This window comes from Monopterus albus, unplaced genomic scaffold, assembly GCF_001952655.1.
Source record: "Monopterus albus unplaced genomic scaffold, M_albus_1.0 scaffold3.1, whole genome shotgun sequence".
Taxonomy (NCBI): domain Eukaryota; kingdom Metazoa; phylum Chordata; class Actinopteri; order Synbranchiformes; family Synbranchidae; genus Monopterus; species Monopterus albus.
The window spans coordinates 9,023,109-9,042,171 of NW_018127883.1; the positions used below are offsets into that span (position 1 = coordinate 9,023,109).

The following is a 19,063-nucleotide window of genomic DNA, read 5'->3' on the forward strand; positions in this document are numbered from 1 at the left end:
ATTTTGTTCAGATGTAGAACCGTAGTCTTTCAGAAGAGGCACTAATGAAAATAAATTCCTGGATGCCACTGCACCAAAAACATAAAGTAGTAGTAGTAGTAGTAGTCTAGTCTGTCTTATCATGGTTTAACAAACAACAGGTACAGTACAGGCCTAGCAGCTACACTGCTTGATGATTTGAATAATTTAGGGGCAAATATACTTCAGCCGAACAATTTTTTGAAACAAGTTTTGGTTAGCTTTTTGCTTTTTTGCTAAGAGGTGCATTTTTTGTTCTTGTTGTTTTTACACTTTTATGAAACACTACATTAATTTTATGTACTGTGACACCTGTCCATTTGCTCAGTGGGTGTTTCCTGTACGAGTAATTAGCGTAGATACTTTTGTCAGTAGGGCCTCAGCTGAACTTGTTTGTCTTTTGTTTGAAGAAAAGCTGACTGGTGTTTCATTTCTGACAGGTTGAACTTGAAGTCAAAATGAAAATATATAGACAGTATTTATGTATATCTACTAGAGGTGAAATGGTTTAATTAATTTGCTGGTTGAAAATTAATGGCATATAATTAAAGTTATTTTTTAAACACTTATCAGCAACTTCATGTGTGAATTTGGTACTTTTTTGTTTTACGCAGTTGTAAAATTAATATCTGATCAGACAAGCGGCATTTGAAGATGGCATTTTTCACTATTTTCTGACCTTTTATAAACCAATGTTAATGGATCAGTGTATTTTGTTCTTCTTAAAGTGAAAGGCTTTTTGCTGAATTGTTAAATGTGTGGACCAGTGGAAATAGTGCAATATGCTGTTGTTGCAGTTTTCATTATGGATTTTATGTGTAAAGATAGGATATAACTTGAACCAGAAAAATGAATATCTGAATGTCATACCTTGATGGTGCATTGACTAAAAAGCCTCCATACACACTGAAAACAGGAGTACTGATTCAAACTGAGATCATGTTTATTCTTTATAAATGTTACAACTTCAGCTTTCCTCATCTGCAAATGAGGTGGCCAACAAGAAAAGGAACATTACAACAACAAACTAAAAGGACATTTTTGTGCCTTGTGTCAGTGTTGTAAACTTTGTGTCAGTGAAGCCAATAAGCTGCAGGTTCATTTAATTAAAGCCAATCTGCTTCCCACCTCCTCGACCTAATGTGATTTAAGATACTGATGGTGCTGTCTCTGACCTGTTAATCTGCTTTTATTCTCAGGTGACTCCCTGCACCCTAGTGGGTGGGAATCAGCAAGAAGCAAACATTTTTCATTGGCTGTCATTAAACTCTAATTAGATGTTTGTCACCTGGAACCAAACTCTAGCCAATCAGTGAAGCATTTGACAAATTAACATGTATCTTGAGTCCACGCCTTAGATTTCCAGTTTAAATCATGCTTGGAAAGTTGTGTTGGCTCTTTCGTGACGGTCCTATTGCATGTAGGTTCACTTGCTATCAGACATGGAAAATATTTTGTGTCTTGCAACAAAGTTGCTAGTCCTCCCAAAAATTGAGATGTTGTTTGTTTTTCAGGTATGGAGGGAGCCACATCTAGTTTGTTACATTCTGACAGTCCTGAGCCACTGCAGGGAGCTCAGCAGGCCTCAGGGCCTCAACCGCCAGCCCCAGGACCCTCAGGAGCTCCATGTCCTGGGGTGCAGCACCAGCAGCATCACAAACCCTTCTTCTACATACAACCTCCACAGCCATATCTGCCCATGCAGAGTCTGCAGTGGCCTGTGCCCATGCCCATGCCCTTGTCCTACAACCCATACTTTGGCTACCCTGGTGTAGGTTAGTACTAAAAAACTTGAAGCCTCCTTTTCCTTTTGTTGGTATGCTGGGTTTTGAAGGTGCAACACTTCTTGAAAATGTAAATTGTGGTGAATATTCTCACTGCTCTAGAAAGTCTGTGTAGTGCAGTTATCTTTGTGGAATGTTTTCAAGTCCTTGAGTAAAATTTTATCCTAAAAGCTGTTATAGGTTTCACATTTTAAGTTCATGTTTTACTGCAACATCTTTTAAAATTAGTTTTTTTTTTTTTTTTTTTAGTTTTGTGTTGAGGTGATCACTTGTTTCTGAATCATGTTCACTAATTTGAGTGGTTAATGTGTATGGCCTCATGCAGCCAGTAATCATACTGTATACTATTGCTTATACCATCTAATGATCAGCTCCAACATTATGGCCACTGACAGGTGACGTGTATAACACTGATTGTCTCGTTACAATGGCACCTGTCAGTGTGTGGGGTGTATTAGGCAAGAAGTGAACATTCAGTCCTCAAAGTTGATGTGTTGGAAGCAGGAAAAATGGGCAAGTGTAAGGATCTGAGTGACTTTGACAAGGGCCAAACTGTGATGGCTGACAATTGGAGCAGTGCGTCTCCTAGACTCTCCTGTTGGGTGTTCCCAATCTGCAGTGGTTAGTATCTACCAACAGTGGGCTAAGGAAGTGAACCAAGATGGAGTCATGGGTGCCTAAAGCTTGCTGAAGATGAGTTTGACCTACTGTTGATTAGACCTTTAAATTTCGTTCAACCTTTTCAAAAGATTTCATTGAGTGGTTGACACATTTGTGCTGTTCCTGACAGAACTATAGAAGCAAACAGATCCACAGAAGGTGCACAATGAGCTGCAGAGTGACACGAGTGCCAGCCAACACTGACTTCTGTATACACAATGTTAGGCAAGGGGTCATAATGTTATGGCTGATCAGCGTATGTAGGATTCACTAGTGCACGACTTGCATGTGTTATCCTATTCAGAATTTTATAAATCTCATGCTGCTAGCTTGCAAAGTTTTGTACAGATGTTCATGATTTGTTCTTATTTGGTTTTGATGAATGCTAATATTACCATGTAATCGAAAGTACTGCTGTCTTCAAGCTCTTCAGAGTTGCTTGACTGTAGGCAATTTTAAGTTGCATCTTGTATTGCTGCTGCGGCTCCATTTTACCTGAGCTACTCTTACACCTGGACACTTGTTTTGACTTACTAGCACCTGACCCACATGGACACAACTATCAGAAAATAATTACATACACACATATATGTATGTAAATGAAATAACTAGGATCAAGATCAAACTAAATGCCTAAAATACAACATGTACCTTGTCAGTACTGTTAAATAGCTGAACTTTATTAAGATTTTAATGATTCTTTGAAACTTTTACAAATTAACACTTGTCTATGTCTTAAGCATTTTGTTTTTGTTAAAGGTTTTGGCATGCCAATGATGCCTCATTATCAGCCAAACCCCTACATATCTCCACCGGGCTTTGTAGTGCCCCATTCCCACCTCCATCTGAAGGACTACAGACGCATGCTCAACCCCCAGCATTACCAGACCATGACCCACCACTCCCGCAGGTTCCACTACCAGCACAAAGGCCCCACCAGAGAAATGATCAACTCTGAGGTTCAAACTGAGCCAGTCTCAGCCACCCAGAGGAACGACACTGCAAGTTCCAGTAACGTTGCGTCCTCTGGTGTTCTCCCAGTCTGCCACAGCGATAGCCCCAGTGTTCCCACCAGTCCAGTGCTCTCACCAGCCTTGGCTGTGCAGAAGGGGGATCATTTGGTAGAGCTCAAGAACATGGTGCCCTCTTCCATTACTGGGAGGCCACCAAATGGCAGCTTTGTCATTCAGACTGAGGAGATGAGGATTGAATGCTGCGCGTCACCAGTGGTGATGCAGCTCATGCACTCTCATGAGACTGCAGAAGTGTCTCGCAAGTTTTCCCGAAATGTGGTTCAGTGTAGCTCCATTCTACAGGGCCGTGTGCTGCAGGATGAGGGACTGTGCCTTCCTGCAGATCAGTGGGGGCAGACACTCCCAGCTTGTCCTGACATCCTGTTGGCTGGGACAGCCAGCACTGGTGAGACGATCCCTGCGCCGGAGCAGTCCAGTAACCAGACCGACCCTATGACTGATTTAGTTAATGGTGATTTTGTGGAGATGAGTGAAGATCAAAGTATGACTTCCAAGAGTTTTGACCTGAACTTTGACCCCAAACACCTGGATGTTTGGTCCATAGCAGAAACTTTGAGTCCCTCTCCTGAATTGCTGTTTCAAAGTGGCTTCACAGAGACGCATGATGAAACCTTTGCTGATGTGCTGTCAGAGAAGAGGGAGGCCCCTTCAGAAGAGTTTGCAGCTATGATTGAGATGCCACCTCTGGCGGAGGATAAACTGGAGGACATGGTCCCCTCTGTGGAGGGTGTTGGAGATGAGAAGGTGCCCACAGCTGATATCTGCCCTCTGGATGTCACAGAGGAAACTCCTATGATCAAGTTAACATGCACAGCAGGGCTGCATCTTTCACATAATTTGCTCTCGCTGGATAATTCCCGTCTTAAGGGAGATAAAAACCAACACAAACGAGAAACAAATGTCCAGGACACTTCTTTCGAGTCCTTGCCTGCCTACCTCCCCTCAACCAGCAATCTAGAGTACCCCGATCATGTCCACTACTGTAGCAAGATGCCACCGCCTGCCAAGAAGCAGAGCAAACCTCTGGGCAACCTTGGTTTAGATTTGCCTACCAAAAGAAAACTAGACCTAGAGGACAAAAACCAGCCTACCACCGGTAAGCCCAAAGTGAGGTACAAACCTAAAGGCAAGGTGGATCGACAAAGCCTCTCTGACCATGAATGCTGCCTCAGCAGAGGTTTCAGTGAAAATACATTCAAGCCTTATGTGTCCAAGATGGAGAGACTCTGCTCAAGATGTCTGGAAAAACATAGGATCTGCACATCTGCCAGTCCTGGACTTGGTGGTCTGAGCTTAAAAAGAAAAGCTGTTCCATTCCAACAGTGGAATGATGCACTCTTACCAACATGTGACTCCTGCAAATCTCACAACAAGAGACGACAGATGAGCCGAGGTTCTAATCCTGATGTTTGTGGTTCTCCGTATGGGCTCGACACTGAGGGAGAATCTTCTGAAAACAGCTCGGGTCACGTGGGAAAGAAATGGAGGACAGCTGATGATCCAAGGAAGCTTTCAGGCCCCAAGAGGCCCCTGGCCCTGAAGCAGAACCTGGAGAAGTTTCCTACAGGGACGTACTCAAAGCTGAGGGAGAAGAACTGGGTGTATAATAAGTTACCGCATCAGCCTGTTGCGTGGGAAAGGCTGCTTCACTGTCCCCATGGCAACACCATTCAAGAAATGGATGAAAACTGTGCTGTGCCCATTTCCTTCCATGACAATCGGAAAAACTCAAATCAGATTTTCCTTGCACACAAATGGCCAACTGGTAAGCAACAGATTTTCACTTTATCAGGGAAAGGAACTCGTGTATATACTGTCCTGAATTAAGTGTTGGATGCCACTCCAGGCTTGAAATTGTTTAATGTTAAACTACATTTTGACACAAGGTTCTTGTACTATCCAGAGGATGGAGGTGAGGCTGCTGGGCAGTTGTGCAGTCTCTGGTTGGTACTCTGGCTTTGGTGGCTAGTCTGCATTTCTTCAACTGTTTCTCATCCAACAGAGAAATCATTGAAAGCAGTGATGCTTAACCCCGACACTGAAGGCTCCAGCAATGAAGCCAGATCACAGCACCTGAACAAGCACAAGAACTCACAATCACAAGGTTTGGCTTTCACAGTTTCTCTAAAATCAGCTTGATGTGGACAGAACAGGGTAAATTGTCAAATGTAGTAAAGTGAGAAAATATAGATGTCCACTAATGGGCATGAAGAACACAAAGTGGTTTGCATTGGCAGCTAGAAAAGCATGCCATTTTCTCTAGATGCATCTAAAGAAAAGGCAGGAAGTGACATAACTGCTATAATATAAACCTCCTGCATTTTCTCTGTTACCAGACACACAAACATTGGCAGGAAACTCTCAGGCAAGCCTTTTGTGTTCCACATGTTCTGTCCAGGTGTTGGCATTTCAAATGTTCATGTTTCTACATTCAGTGAGGGAAGCTTTTTTTTTTTTTTAAACCATTTCACATGTAGGGCCAAATCATCTCAGTGCATTTACATAGTAAGATAAAGACCTTAAGTGTTTACTGTTAAACTCGAGTCCACCTAGAGTATGGGGGGGTAAATCAGTTTTCTTTTGCTGCTTAATGTGGTAAAATCTTGTATAAACAGTTGGTTTATACATAAGTGAGTTATGAATACAGAGAGAAGGCTGCATAATGGCATGACTGTCTTGTTATCTAATCAATGAAGCTGTTAAGGGGGAAGTGGGCAGTGTTCAAACATACACAGATGATGTGTAATGACTTCATTTGTTTTCCATCTGCAGGAACCTGTAGAAAAGACACAAGATGGTGATTTGCACATAAGCACAATTCACAAGTGAAAGCACTTTTTAAATGACCACAAATGTGTATGTAACTTAAAATGTTCACTTGATTTTATAATCACTGTTCACATGTAATTATTTAAATAAACATCTTTATATTAGCTTTGTCTTGTTTGCACCTGCACTGGTTTGTCATGCTTGAGCAATAAAGAGCTGCTGTAACTGTTGGCCCACTAGATTGCACTGTTTCTAGTATCACAGTGACAGGTGCCAAACTTTGGCTTTTTTTTTTTTTTTTCTGCTCAAACTATCAAATATGACTTGATCGAAAAACACTTTCAGATGCATCTCAGTCATAGCTGTTTCACACACATTGTAAGGTGAAGGTAGAACATTTTCCTTTTGCAGTGTGGCAGCATTTCCTCAGGTGGATGCTACTGCTTCACTATTAAAGCAGATGAATTTAAATACTGAACCTGTCATTCTTCATGTCTGGATTGCCTATAAATCAAATAAGTGATCACACATTTGCATAAAACTGTTCTGACTTTTCGTGAACAGTAAGGTGTGTGTGTGTGTGTGGCATGATCGGGTCAGTCTATTCTCAGGGGTGTGTGTCTTTGGCATGCAGAACAAAGTAGTGCTTTGATAAAACCCCTTTATGAAAACTTTCACGGTGCAAACTAAAAGTTAGGGCTTTAAGATGCATTATGACAGTTAACATGGCATGTGAAGGGCATGGGTATTCAGTGGTTCTGACAGTCCCCTGTATGTGATTGGTCAATGTGGATCCTTTTGCCAGGTGATGTCACCACCTGGTGGCGCCTTCGGCCAAAGCTGAACCATGTCCAACTTTATTTCATCATGGGGCTGCTTCATTTTTTCCATAACCCCCTGCAGTGCTGGTGCCTGCTGTGGTAAACACAATCCGCCATAGAAATGAATGAGGGAGAGGTGTGTTTTATCACACCTTGAAACGCGGCCTTAAACAGCCCTGTGCTCTAGGGTGTGAGCATGAGGGTATTTGGCTTGAAGCACAGTGCTTCTTTCTGGCAGCAGAACAAACAGTACTGACATGGGTGACTGGTTTGTTTTGGGGGAAGTGTTTCAATGCTGTATTGAATTAGTAGTCACAAAGGTCATTTGACTTGCAGGGTTCCCTGTGTTTTATGCTGTGAAGGAAGCTCTGAAACCCATTAGACCAATAATATGAAATGTTGTTCCCTAAAGGGTGAAATAAATGCATTTACTGAATGAGTTGTGTTAGATCTGACTATTAAAGTTTGTGCAGTGTCCAGCAGGCCTTTGAAAGCAGGTGAAGAAGCCAGTTTTATCAACATGTAATGCTTGTGCAGCAGTAATCGCTTTCTTTCAGGGCAATAAGGTGAACAGTGTCAGTTGTTTCATGTTAGAGAGTCTGGAGGCGATGTGTATTTTTTTCCAGCTCTGCAGCTCATCAGTTACTACTTACATTGCTTCGGGATGCTTTGCTTTGTCATTCTCCGTGGACAAATCAACGCAGAAAGCTCTCACAATGCTCATTCAAAGGGAGACAAAGGCCTGCGTTTGTGCCTCATTTGAAATAGACACACTCGAAAGCTTTTACAGTTTGACACAACCCTCTGAAGTGATTTCTGGCTAAGGGGACACAGAGGTTCTTTGAAGCTAACAGTGTGTGGAGAGGGAGCCGAGTTGCAGCTGGAACAGCACGTGATTTCCCCTCAGATTCGTCAGCTTCAGGGTGGAGACAGAGTCTGGGCGGTCTCAGAGCTCATATCATCTTCACACTGCCGTTCCATCTTCATGGCGCCCGCGTTATCTGTAAATCTGAAAGGCTTCAGTGTGATTGGCTCCCAGAGGGATTTACAGTATGAGGTGGTGGTGGTGGCAGGGCATCTGATACGCTGTGTGTATCATATAAAGCTGGAGGAAGCACATATTTCATACAAGGTGACATGAACGGGGTAAAAAAACATCCTGCACCCATGATTTCTGTTTATAGGGCAGGTGTAAATTGATGTATAACAATGCATATACACAAACCATCTTCTTAAGGAGAGAAAGATGAAGAAAATCCTGAGAAGTAAGGCCATTTTAAAACTTCAAAGAGAAGTCTAAGTAAGATGAAGTATCTTTCACAGGATATTTCTTCTTACCAGTGTCAAGCTTTTACTTATTTTAATAAGACATAACTTGTTGCAAAGATTTTCATACTGGTTCTGATTAACGTAATGTTTGAAAGTAGATTGACCAGAACTGTACAAAACTGATGTCAGATAAATGTTTTTATTTTTAGTCTAGCTGCACTAGTTTTGAAATATCTGTGGATATTTGTTTCTAAAAAATCTTGACAAGTGCAGTTTTCTTCTTCTATTAGCAGAAAATTTTGCTTATTCTAAGTAACGTTTTCCCCATTTCATTACTTTTCTTTTTTGATTTTGAGAGCTGAGCTTTTGCAGTGTGGATTTCAGCATCAGCTCTAGAATAATGAGCTGCACTTATGAACAATATCTATCTGTCTCTCAGTTGCCATGGTTCTTTGCATTAGAGTGGCAGCAGAAAGCTGAATACTAGAAAATACGACCTGCATGATACAAGTTCAAGATGAACTAAGCCTTTAAATTTTTGTCATAGCTCACTTTACCTGGTAGTCTTTTCCTTCCAGCTCACAGTTTTTTGTATAAATCACCTTAAAATAATGTCAGTAAAGTTTTCATTGACTTCTTTCATAAAAATGCCTCAGGGTTAAGTCTCCTGGTGTGGATAAACAATGAGCCAACAGTGGATTCACTGGAAGTCGTCTCATTGCTCGTTTTGAACCGTGACCCTTTGCCAGTTTCGTGTTGTTTGGGCATCACTTCTGTTTATTTGTTTATGGAGTATTGTGTAGGTTTTCTACTTTTATACTTTTGTATATCTTAGGTATAATATTTTTTACTGTTTCTCTCAGTGGCTTTGCTGTAAAATCACTCTGAAGCTTTGTTTAAAGGGATCATTTTAACTTGAGGATAGCTGTTTTCTCCTTCTTCCTGTTGTCATGCTAAGTCAGGTTAACTTTGTTCTCACTCTAACTCCATTCACCCAGCCATGAGATTCAAACACTTTTTATCCCCACTCCTAATGTGAATGCATGTATTTTCTTCAGGTCAAAGTAGAGGATAAATGAGCCGCTGGTTTGAGAGTTAAGTCTGAATGTTATGTGTGCGCAAGCTGTGTTTCTGTATTTCTGAGTGGAGGACATCATTTGACAGTGCCTCCAAGTGTTTGCTTATCTGTATCTGCAGTGTGTGTGTGTGTTTGTGAGTGTGTGTAGCTACTTGAGATGCCAATAAAAGCTGTGAGAGGTTAAGAGCATCCATCCTGCCTCCTTAACAGTTTGCAGTGATTCTGTTGAGCTGTCAAGTTTTCCTGGAAAACAGCGGAGCTTGTGTCACGCAGTTCAAGTGTTTTGCAGTACTTCTCATCATTTTTCTCAGATGATGTGAGACCACCAGAATACTTTGTGAAGAGTTTCCTCAAGTGCCAGTTCCCATTACAGAGGAATAAAAAGAGTCCTGGATCGTTGTTCTGCAAGACGATGTGAAAAGCGAATCAAAGGACACATGTGGTGCTTGACCTCCCAGTCTGACAGTGGGGTCAAGGAGTTCCAGACTTCTCCTGCATCCATATCTTGCAGGTACCTGAAACAACAAGCAGCCCCTTGTCCTGTTTGAAAACAGATCTGCGTTTGTTAAGTCAGCTAAATTTTGTGTCTGATGAAAATTTAAATATCAATACTTTTTGAATTAGTCGTCATACTTTGATTACATCTCCTACAGGACACCTATCTGCCATACACCCAGAGATATCCTCCTCAAACTCCCTGCACTCCTGCCGCAGTGAAACCCTGCTGTTAATAACTGGAAATGGTGTAAGTGCAACATTTGCAAAAAACCTCAGTGACGGTGTGTCTGCATCTAAGTGTGAGGTCATTTCTCAGCAGCACTGTGGTCCTGTGTGGCTCAGTGGCTCTGACACCGGCAGGGTTGGGGGTTTGATTTCCACCAGGGCCTCTCATACTCAGGTGTATACGCTCAGTTAAGCGATAACACCGTCAAGGTCAAGCTGCGCTGTGGCTACAGGCAGCAATGAGCTGCAGCTGGAGGAAATGTAAATCAGTGAAACATGACCTTGACTGTATATTGGCTTTACACCACCCTGACGACGCTTGCACAGGAGCTGGGAGGTGATGCTTGATTACCTTTTTAAAAGGGTGAATGGTACTTTCCTATTCCCTGTATGTCTGTGGTGACATTTCTTTACCCAGAGTTGTTTAGTTTCACCTGATTTCATGTGGTCTCCTGCTGCTCCTGTACTCTCTCTCTCTCGTCAACCCATATTGTATCCATATTGCATACTAATACAGTGCGTGGACATCCTAACCTCACAGCCCAGTGTCACAGTTAGAGCCATGGGCATTCATCTGCTGCTATACGAATGTCCACTCCTCTAGCTTCAGTCCTTCCACTAGATTTCAGAAATCTGTTCCACATCAAGACCATTAGTGAGGTTCAACTGGGAAAAACCATTTTTTATGGCTCTCGCTTTGAACACAGAGACCTTTTCAGGGCAATTTCACTGTATGCTGCAGCTGTAAAGTCTCACTTGCCTGCAAATAGGTGGACTGGAAAGACCTGGAGAGAACGTCCAGTGGCGTCTGGAAAGTCAGTTTAGGAACGTTTCATATAAATGGGGTAGTGAGAATATCAGGCACAGAGAACAGAGAAGGCAACATTTAAAAACACCAGGGCAGGAACCGTTATGTTTTCAGCCTGTGTGCTACCACTACGACAGGAGCAAAACTCAGACGACATAGTAAGACGGATGAAGAAAGTCTGTGCAGGGAGGAGGTCAGGGTTGATGGGATGACAAAATAAAGGATTTTTAAACAGGAGACAGCTGTTTGTTTCATTTACTTTGTGGTTTTTAAATAACCACTAGTCTTTTCCTAACCAAGTAGTCTTTGTGCTGAGACCTACTGAGGTGACTAGAAGGTAGAGCAGGGCCCTACTAAACCCTTGATAACAGCTGTTAACTGCCACTGAATGACATTGCACCATTTGAAGCAGGTGCTTCATACAAACATCCCGTAATAGCACTCGAACAGACGTTTACTCACTAAAATATGGAGCCTTTATCCTGTCACATAAGTTCATTTTTTTGTGCTTCTCCTGTGTTAAACCCTGTTTTATTATTGATGAACAAGAAGCACAGATGGCATGTAAGCTCCCACCAAGTGGTCTGCTAACTGAAAACCCTACCCAGAATTCTACTCTACACTCTGCTGTTCCTGTTTGGACCCAGGCTGTGAACAATCATGCCAGTATTGATATTTCCACACAAATGCATATCTCACTACCTAAAAAAGTCTGTGATACTCAAATCCCAAATGAGAGGTTTCTTTCAGCTTTAATGTGAAGGTAACCTCACTAAATTCAACACTTATCTTTTTAACTGCAGAATAAACCTCTTGAGAGAGGAAAACCTGATCTCCTGCCTGGTTTTGGAGCCTGTTAATACAAGATATGGAATCTTATTTCCTACTTTCCTGAGGCAGGTTGAGATAATCCCCCATGGATAGAAAATATCTAACCTGCTGCACCTCTATCATGGATTAGTGGAGCTCAACTGGAATCAGATTGGGGAAGGAGATGGTGCCGATGGGCAGAGGCACCATCCAGGTGTGAAAATGCACACATTTACTGTCATGGTTTAGTTCATCTCAAAATGCATGAAATTTCTCCCTGGAGGTTGTTTCATCACAAGGTCATTAAACCTTTGGACACAGCACAGGGCTGTGCAGAAATTCCCCCAAACTCCTGCTGCTTGGCTGTTGGTGTGTGTGTGTGTGTGTGTGTGTGTGTGTGTGTGTGTGTGTGTGTGTGTGCGCTGTTTCTATATACCTAATATATTCATCCATTTCCACTTAGTATTAGAACTGAAGGTCAGCCTCCTGAAATAAGAAGCGGTCGGCCTCAAAATTCAATTTCTGCTTCATTTCCTGGCTGCGACTGAGGTGTTAATACAGCTTCCTGTATATTCAGAGCCTGGTACATTTTATGCACTGCACTTGCTGACGTATAACTGCCACTAGCTCAACCAGATAGCCTCCAACATGCACAGTACGCACTGCCAGATAAATTAGTGAGAGACCATTCATACTTTCATCCTGAAAGAGATGAGGAGAGAATTAATTTGACAGACAGAGGCAGACAGGAGGACCAGGAAGTGAGAAAAATGAGTGGGAAGAAAAACTAATGAGTGATAAGAGGGAGGACATTTGGGTGAGAAAGTGGAGAGAAAAGACGGCGAGACAGAATGAGTGATAAATAGAGAGCGCCATGTACTGAAGCGTGGAGGAAGTGTGTGTCTGCAGAGTGAGATACAGTTGACTGGTGAAAGACGTTGAAACTGTGAGGATTTACAGCTTTTAAGAAGACTCCTGCACTCGGATGTTTGGCAGTGTGACTCCATCAAGACGAGCCAGTCCTCCGCTAAGGCTGCATGTAGTCAGCTGCTTGACTACAGTGTTAGTTTGTGGTGGTGGTCTGACTAGTCTCAGCACAGGCCGTGGCCAAGATGGACACTGTATCAGACTTGGTGCTGCACGCTGAACCCGCCCCACTAATCACTTTCATTCATGGATGACAGAGCAGACCTTGGTATCAGGAACACCAATAACAGACGAACTCTGCATGTTGTAAGCACTGTTTAACCACAGTGTGTGAAAGAAAAAAATCACTCTATTGTTTCTGTCACAGCAAGAAGGTTCCAGGTTTGAGCCTGGGCTGACCTGGGGCCTTTCTGTGCACAGTCTGCATGTACTCCCTGTGCCTGCGCAGGTTCTCTCCGGATACTCTGGCTTCCACTAAATTGCCTGTAGGAGTGAGTGTGAGTGTGTGTGATTGTTTGTCTACATGACAGACTGGACTGTCATTCACATCCCCTTCCATGTTTTTGGAAAGAATCACTTCAGCGGGAAATGGGGGCACGAGAGACTCGGCATTTGGAGTGAGAAGTCAGGAGGCTGGTGCGGGGGCGAGTCAGTCACTTTATATGTCCACAACCTGGAGATATCATGTAAGGGTCTTTATATATACATACATACATATATATATATATATATATACTATACTATACTATACGATACTATATACTATACTATATACTATATAAATTTATTGGATATTTCAAACTTTTTTAACAAATAAAAAACTGAATAATTGGGCGTGCAAAATTATTCAGCCCCTTTACTTTCAGTGCAGCAAACTCTCTCCAGAAGTTCAGTGAGGATCTCTGAATGATCCAATGTTGACCTAAATGACTAATGATGATAAATAGAATCCACCTGTGTGTAATCAAGTCTCCGTATAAATGCACCTGCACTGTGATAGTCTCAGAGGTCCGTTTAAAGCGCAGAGAGCATCATGAAGAACAAGGAACACACCAGGCAGGTCCGAGATACTGTTGTGGAGAAGTTTAAAGCCGGATTTGGATACAAAAAGATTTCCCAAGCTTTAAACATCCCAAGGAGCACTGTGCAAGCGATAATATTGAAATGGAAGGAGTATCAGACCACTGCAAATCTACCAAGACCTGGCCGTCCCTCTAAACTTTCAGCTCATACAAGGAGAAGACTGATCAGAGATGCAGCCAAGAGGCCCATGATCACTCTGGATGAACTGCAGAGATCTACAGCTGAGGTGGGAGACTCTGTCCATAGGACAACAATCAGTCGTATACTGCACAAATCTGGCCTTTATGGAAGAGTGGCAAGAAGAAAGCCATTTCTTAAAGATATCCATAAAAAGTGTCGTTTAAAGTTTGCCACAAGCCACCTGGGAGACACACCAAACATGTGGAAGAAGGTGCTCTGGTCAGATGAAACCAAAATCGAACTTTTTGGCAACAATGCAAAACGTTATGTTTGGCGTAAAAGCAACACAGCTCATCACCCTGAACACACCATCCCCACTGTCAAACATGGTGGTGGCAGCATCATGGTTTGGGCCTGCTTTTCTTCAGCAGGGACCGGGAAGATGGTTAAAATTGATGGGACGATGGATGGAGCCAAATACAGGACCATTTTGGAAGGAAACCTGATGGAGTCTGCAAAAGACCTGAGACTGGGACGGAGCTTTGTCTTCCAACAAGACAATGATCCAAAACATAAAGCAAAATCTACAATGGAATGGTTCACAAATACACATATCCAGGTGTTAGAATGGCCAAGTCAAAGTCCAGACCTGAATCCAATCGAGAATCTGTGGACAGAACTGAAAACTGCTGTTCACAAACGCTCTCTATCCAACCTCACTGAGCTCGAGCTGTTTTGCAAGGAGGAATGGGCAAAATTTAAGTCTCTTGATGTGCAAAACTGATAGAGACATACCCCAAGTGACTTACAGCTGTAATCGCAGCAAAAGGTGGCGCTACAAAGTATTAACTTAAGGGGGCTGAATAATTTTGCACGCCCAATTTTTCAGTTTTTTATTTGTTAAAAAAGTTTGAAATATCCAATAAATTTCGTTCCACTTCATGATTGTGTCCCACTTGTTGTTGATTCTTCACAAAAAATTACAGTTTTATATCTTTATGTTTGAAGCCTGAAATGTGGCAAAAGGTCGCAAAGTTCAAGGGGGCCGAATACTTTCGCAAGGCACTGTATATCCCACTAAATCGAAAAATTTTAGCAATTTAGACTGTATGAAAACTCCAATGGTATGTTCCCTGTACCCCATCTTATGCACAATTCTTATCACTCTTTTTTTGTAATATATACAGTATATATATATATACATTTACTCAAATACTGTACTCCACTGCAGTTTTGAGGTATCTGAGTAGTTTTCTGCTGTATGTTTTGATGCCAGTACTTTTGTACTTTTGCTTAAGTAAGCAGACTTTTACTTGTAACAGAATATTCTACAGTGTGGTACTTTTTCTACCACTGTGTTTATATACAGTGCGCCCCACTAGAGAAGTGATACTCCCTGGTTTTGGTCAGTGCATGTACTGAAAAACCTGTGTGTTAATTGTTATCCTCATATGCTATTATGATTTTTATATCAGTATCTATCTTTTTGTAAAGCAATAATATATTTTGGTAGGTGATGTTATTGGATACATAAATAAATCCAGTCACAACTTGATTTGTCACAACTGCTTATCCTTTCCATCATATAAAACTGTGGAGATGTGGGTGGACGTGCACAGTCCTCCACTAAGCCTTGTTTTCTTCTACGTGATTCCAATCGAATCTAAAGGATTTGGTCTAAATCGCTCTTGTAACTTTATTCCACCCACATGAAGTGTTTCACTCAGAAATGCATCGTGTTACACAAAAAAAGATGTTTCAAGTTCAAGAACCTTCTTCTGCATTTATGGGCCTATGGAGCCCAAGTAGCAGAGTGGCTGAACTGGCAGACATTTTGCTGCCCCCTGCACACAACAACTGCATGAGAACAATACAAACATCACCTTCAGGCTGAAATCTCAGTGGACCTGCAGTATGGCATTAGTTCAGTTTGTGGTAACAGCGTAATCTCTGAATTTACAGCCATCTCTATAATAAGTTGTGCAGTTATGCATAGTGATCCATTCTCACTCAGGCTACCTATTTATCATATCATTTAGTGACTATTCTAGGAAAATGCTCGAGCATTTAGCTTTAGCATTTCCCATAATTATGTCTTACAGCCAGAGGGGCTGTTATTGAACAAGTTACAGAAATCTTTAAACCAGTGCCACAGTCAGCTTTTATTTTAAATTACACAGGAGTCACTTCAGGTGACATGTCATTAGTTTGAACAAGTTGTAATGTAAATAGTGCAAAATGAACAAAAGTACAACTTGGAAAAACAACTATTGGTCCTGTTTACAAAACTGAGTTCACATAACCTTTTATTCTTCATACATCATGAGTCTGGGAATAACAATAACACTTACTATACTTATGTAATATCCACATTCATCAGCCAGGCCTCAGCAACACATCTCATTGCATTAGTCCTCTTTCATGGTTGATTAATTCATTCAGGTGTTTTTAAGTGTTTACGGTGCCTGATGTAAACTGCAGTGTCTCTCATGAAGTCTGAATATGCACACACCGCCACAGCTTGAGGACCAGCAACTCACACAAGGTCAGGCCCTGCCTTTAGGACCTCCCACCTGCAAATCACTTTTGATATGAACATTAGCCAAATGGTTAAAATGTATAAGTCCTCATAATGGCGGCTGAACCTGGTGCCAGGCCTGCAGGGTGTGATCAGTCTGCAGGCCTGGACAGGGAGCCGATCCTTCTGAGGAGCCACTGAGAGGTTCATTGATCATACCAATTTAACTGGTGAGCTTCATTTTCACTCTTGGGTTTGACAACTGGGACAAATTCTGCATGTTGTACAGTTTCTCTTTTGCTGTTATTCTGGCTTTAGGAAGCGAGGACGAGGAGGCAGCCTGAAGAGGATGTGCTTCCTGTGCCAGCTTGTCAAACCTGTCTGTTGTGTCTTTGAAAGATGTTTTTATTCTACAATTGAATACATTCAACTTTTTCAAGAATAGTGTTTGCAATATATAACTGTAATTCCTAAACATACATCTAAAAATCTATATTTCTATATGTGAAATACACCATTTAACAAGCAGAATTTCTGAAAACCATCACCCCAGTCATCATATCACATCATAATTAACATGTCCGTGCGTGTTTTGCACATACCATATCTGTAATTTTTGCTTTGACATGGATTTATTAGCTGTTAAATGTAGGATCCATTGGACGGACTTTGATTAAATGTGACAATGTTTCCTATATAATCCCCTTTACTTAAACTTGTGTGTATCATTCTGATCCTGTTACAGAGAGAACAGACGACTTCTCCAACACCATTTTGTCTTTCTTCTCTAGACTCACAAACTCATCTGAGGGACAAGAGAACAGCGCACAGCTTTAACGGATAGGCTGTGAGAACAAGCCATGCACGCTCACTGTCCACTTCCACTTGACACAGGAGACATGATGAGGCAGGGAGGAGGTAGAGATATGTTTAGGGGAAAAAAAATCACAAGAGAGACAGATACAGATTTTCCTGCAGAACCTCAGGACTACATGTCATTTTTTTAAGGATGTGGCTTGTCAGTGCACATCTCCTGAACAGCCAAGCAGCACGCACAATAGGCAATTAGAAGTTCCTGTGGAAGCACAGTTTATACAGACATGGTTCTCGGGAAACTGATCGCAGCAGGAGAAAAAGCATCTTAATCACCACGTCTTACTTGTCACAAACACTCCAAGCTTGAGGAGTTTGTCTTGTGTTGTTTATGAACACAGTGACACAACAATCACATGTTTGGCTTTGATACCTCAAATTTTGCAGAAGAAGAAACCCTGCTCCCTGCGCCACCACCTTCCTCAGATGCTTTGTTTTCACCCTGACGTGGAACCAGGTGGTTGATGTTTTGTGATGAAAACATCCAAAAGCACGGCAAAGATTTCCAATGACGTGTGCCGGCTTTCATCTCAGTCCCTGTCCCAGGTGGAGTCTCGTTCAGTGGCCGACCTACATTTCCAGGAAAGTGCTCTGTGTTTTTATCACTCATTCATACAGAGCCATGAGGGAAGTGGAGGTGGTAGAAGAAAAGACAGCTGTCGTTTCTATGTATCCGTCACAGATCCAGTGTCAAGGGCTCAGGTTGACGCACATCTGGCTGCATACACGTGTAAACAAACAGCCACAGGAACAGTATGATTTACTACATTGTACAGTCACACGGAAGATTTAAAAACTACGAAATAACAGCAACAAAAGTGTAAACATGTTCCATATGTGCTCAGTGGCTGATGTGGTGTGTAGACTGACATGAATGTGTCCAATTTAAATTAAGTTTATTAGTGACAAAAAACCTTGTTTCATTTATATTTGTTCCAGATAAACATAAGTTTTCCACCAAAATCATGATTAAATTTATTTGTATTTTTTTAAATTACATTTCTATGGAAGAGGATCAGGGCCACTGCAGAAAATGTATTTGAATTCTGACTTTAAACTCAGAATACAGAGAAGAAAGTCAGAATTTTAAGTTTAAAGTCAGAATTCAAATAAATTTTTAATGCAGTGGCCCTGATCCTCTTCTGTACAGTTCGTCACAAAAAACAAATAAAAGTTTTATTCATAAATGTGATCTGACTGAGGTAACTGTAGCAGCTCCTAAATTTTACACCAGAAAAACATCGACTTTAACTTCAGAGGAAGTTTCTAATCGTTCATGGCAGTGCCCCAATTTGAATTTGTAATTGTGGTATTTGATATGAAAGCAGGCTCCTGTAGCTGTCACTGCACGTCAGATGTGCTGCTGCAGAGTTATTGATCAGAGAGATCAGGAGTGAAGGTTGCATCCTGCTTGTGTGTTTGTTTAGTCTACACTGAGGAGGAGAGTGGCTTCTCTGAATGCCAATTATGCCGGTGATGGTCAGATCATTGTCACGCCGTGCTGATGACTGGCAGGCCTGACAAGCCGATGGAGCTTTGCATATGGTTTGTTTAATTAATAACCAGCAGATTGGCTGCATGTGGGTGCTTTGCATATGGTTTGTTTAATTAATAACCAGCAGATTGGCTGCATGTGGGTGGACGGGGCGAGTATGGATGTCGACAGAGAGCAGAACGCAGGCTTTGTGTAGGTTTTGTGTGAAATAAATTGTAAGAAATTGGAGCAGAGTGAAGCTTAGCTGCTTTCTGACAGAATGAAGTGAACGCT

The 19,063-nt window shown here is 41.8% G+C and overlaps 1 protein-coding gene across 2 annotated transcripts; it reads left to right on the forward strand.

Moving 5' to 3' along the window:
- Nucleotides 1-1,329: 1,329 nt before the first annotated feature.
- LOC109962592 (uncharacterized) lies at nucleotides 1,330-6,496 on the forward strand. 2 transcript variants are annotated; one of them, XM_020604455.1, is made up of 6 exons: nucleotides 1,330-1,438; nucleotides 1,533-1,793; nucleotides 3,222-5,261; nucleotides 5,499-5,600; nucleotides 5,833-5,861; nucleotides 6,269-6,496. In XM_020604455.1, exons 1-6 carry the CDS (start codon nucleotides 1,393-1,395, stop codon nucleotides 6,323-6,325), a joined length of 2,535 nt encoding a protein of 844 aa, XP_020460111.1. In that variant the 5' UTR covers nucleotides 1,330-1,392; the 3' UTR covers nucleotides 6,326-6,496. The 2 variants fall into 2 exon arrangements, with proteins under 2 accessions (XP_020460111.1, XP_020460119.1); XM_020604463.1 differs by lacking the exon at nucleotides 5,833-5,861.
- Nucleotides 6,497-19,063: the final 12,567 nt, after the last annotated feature.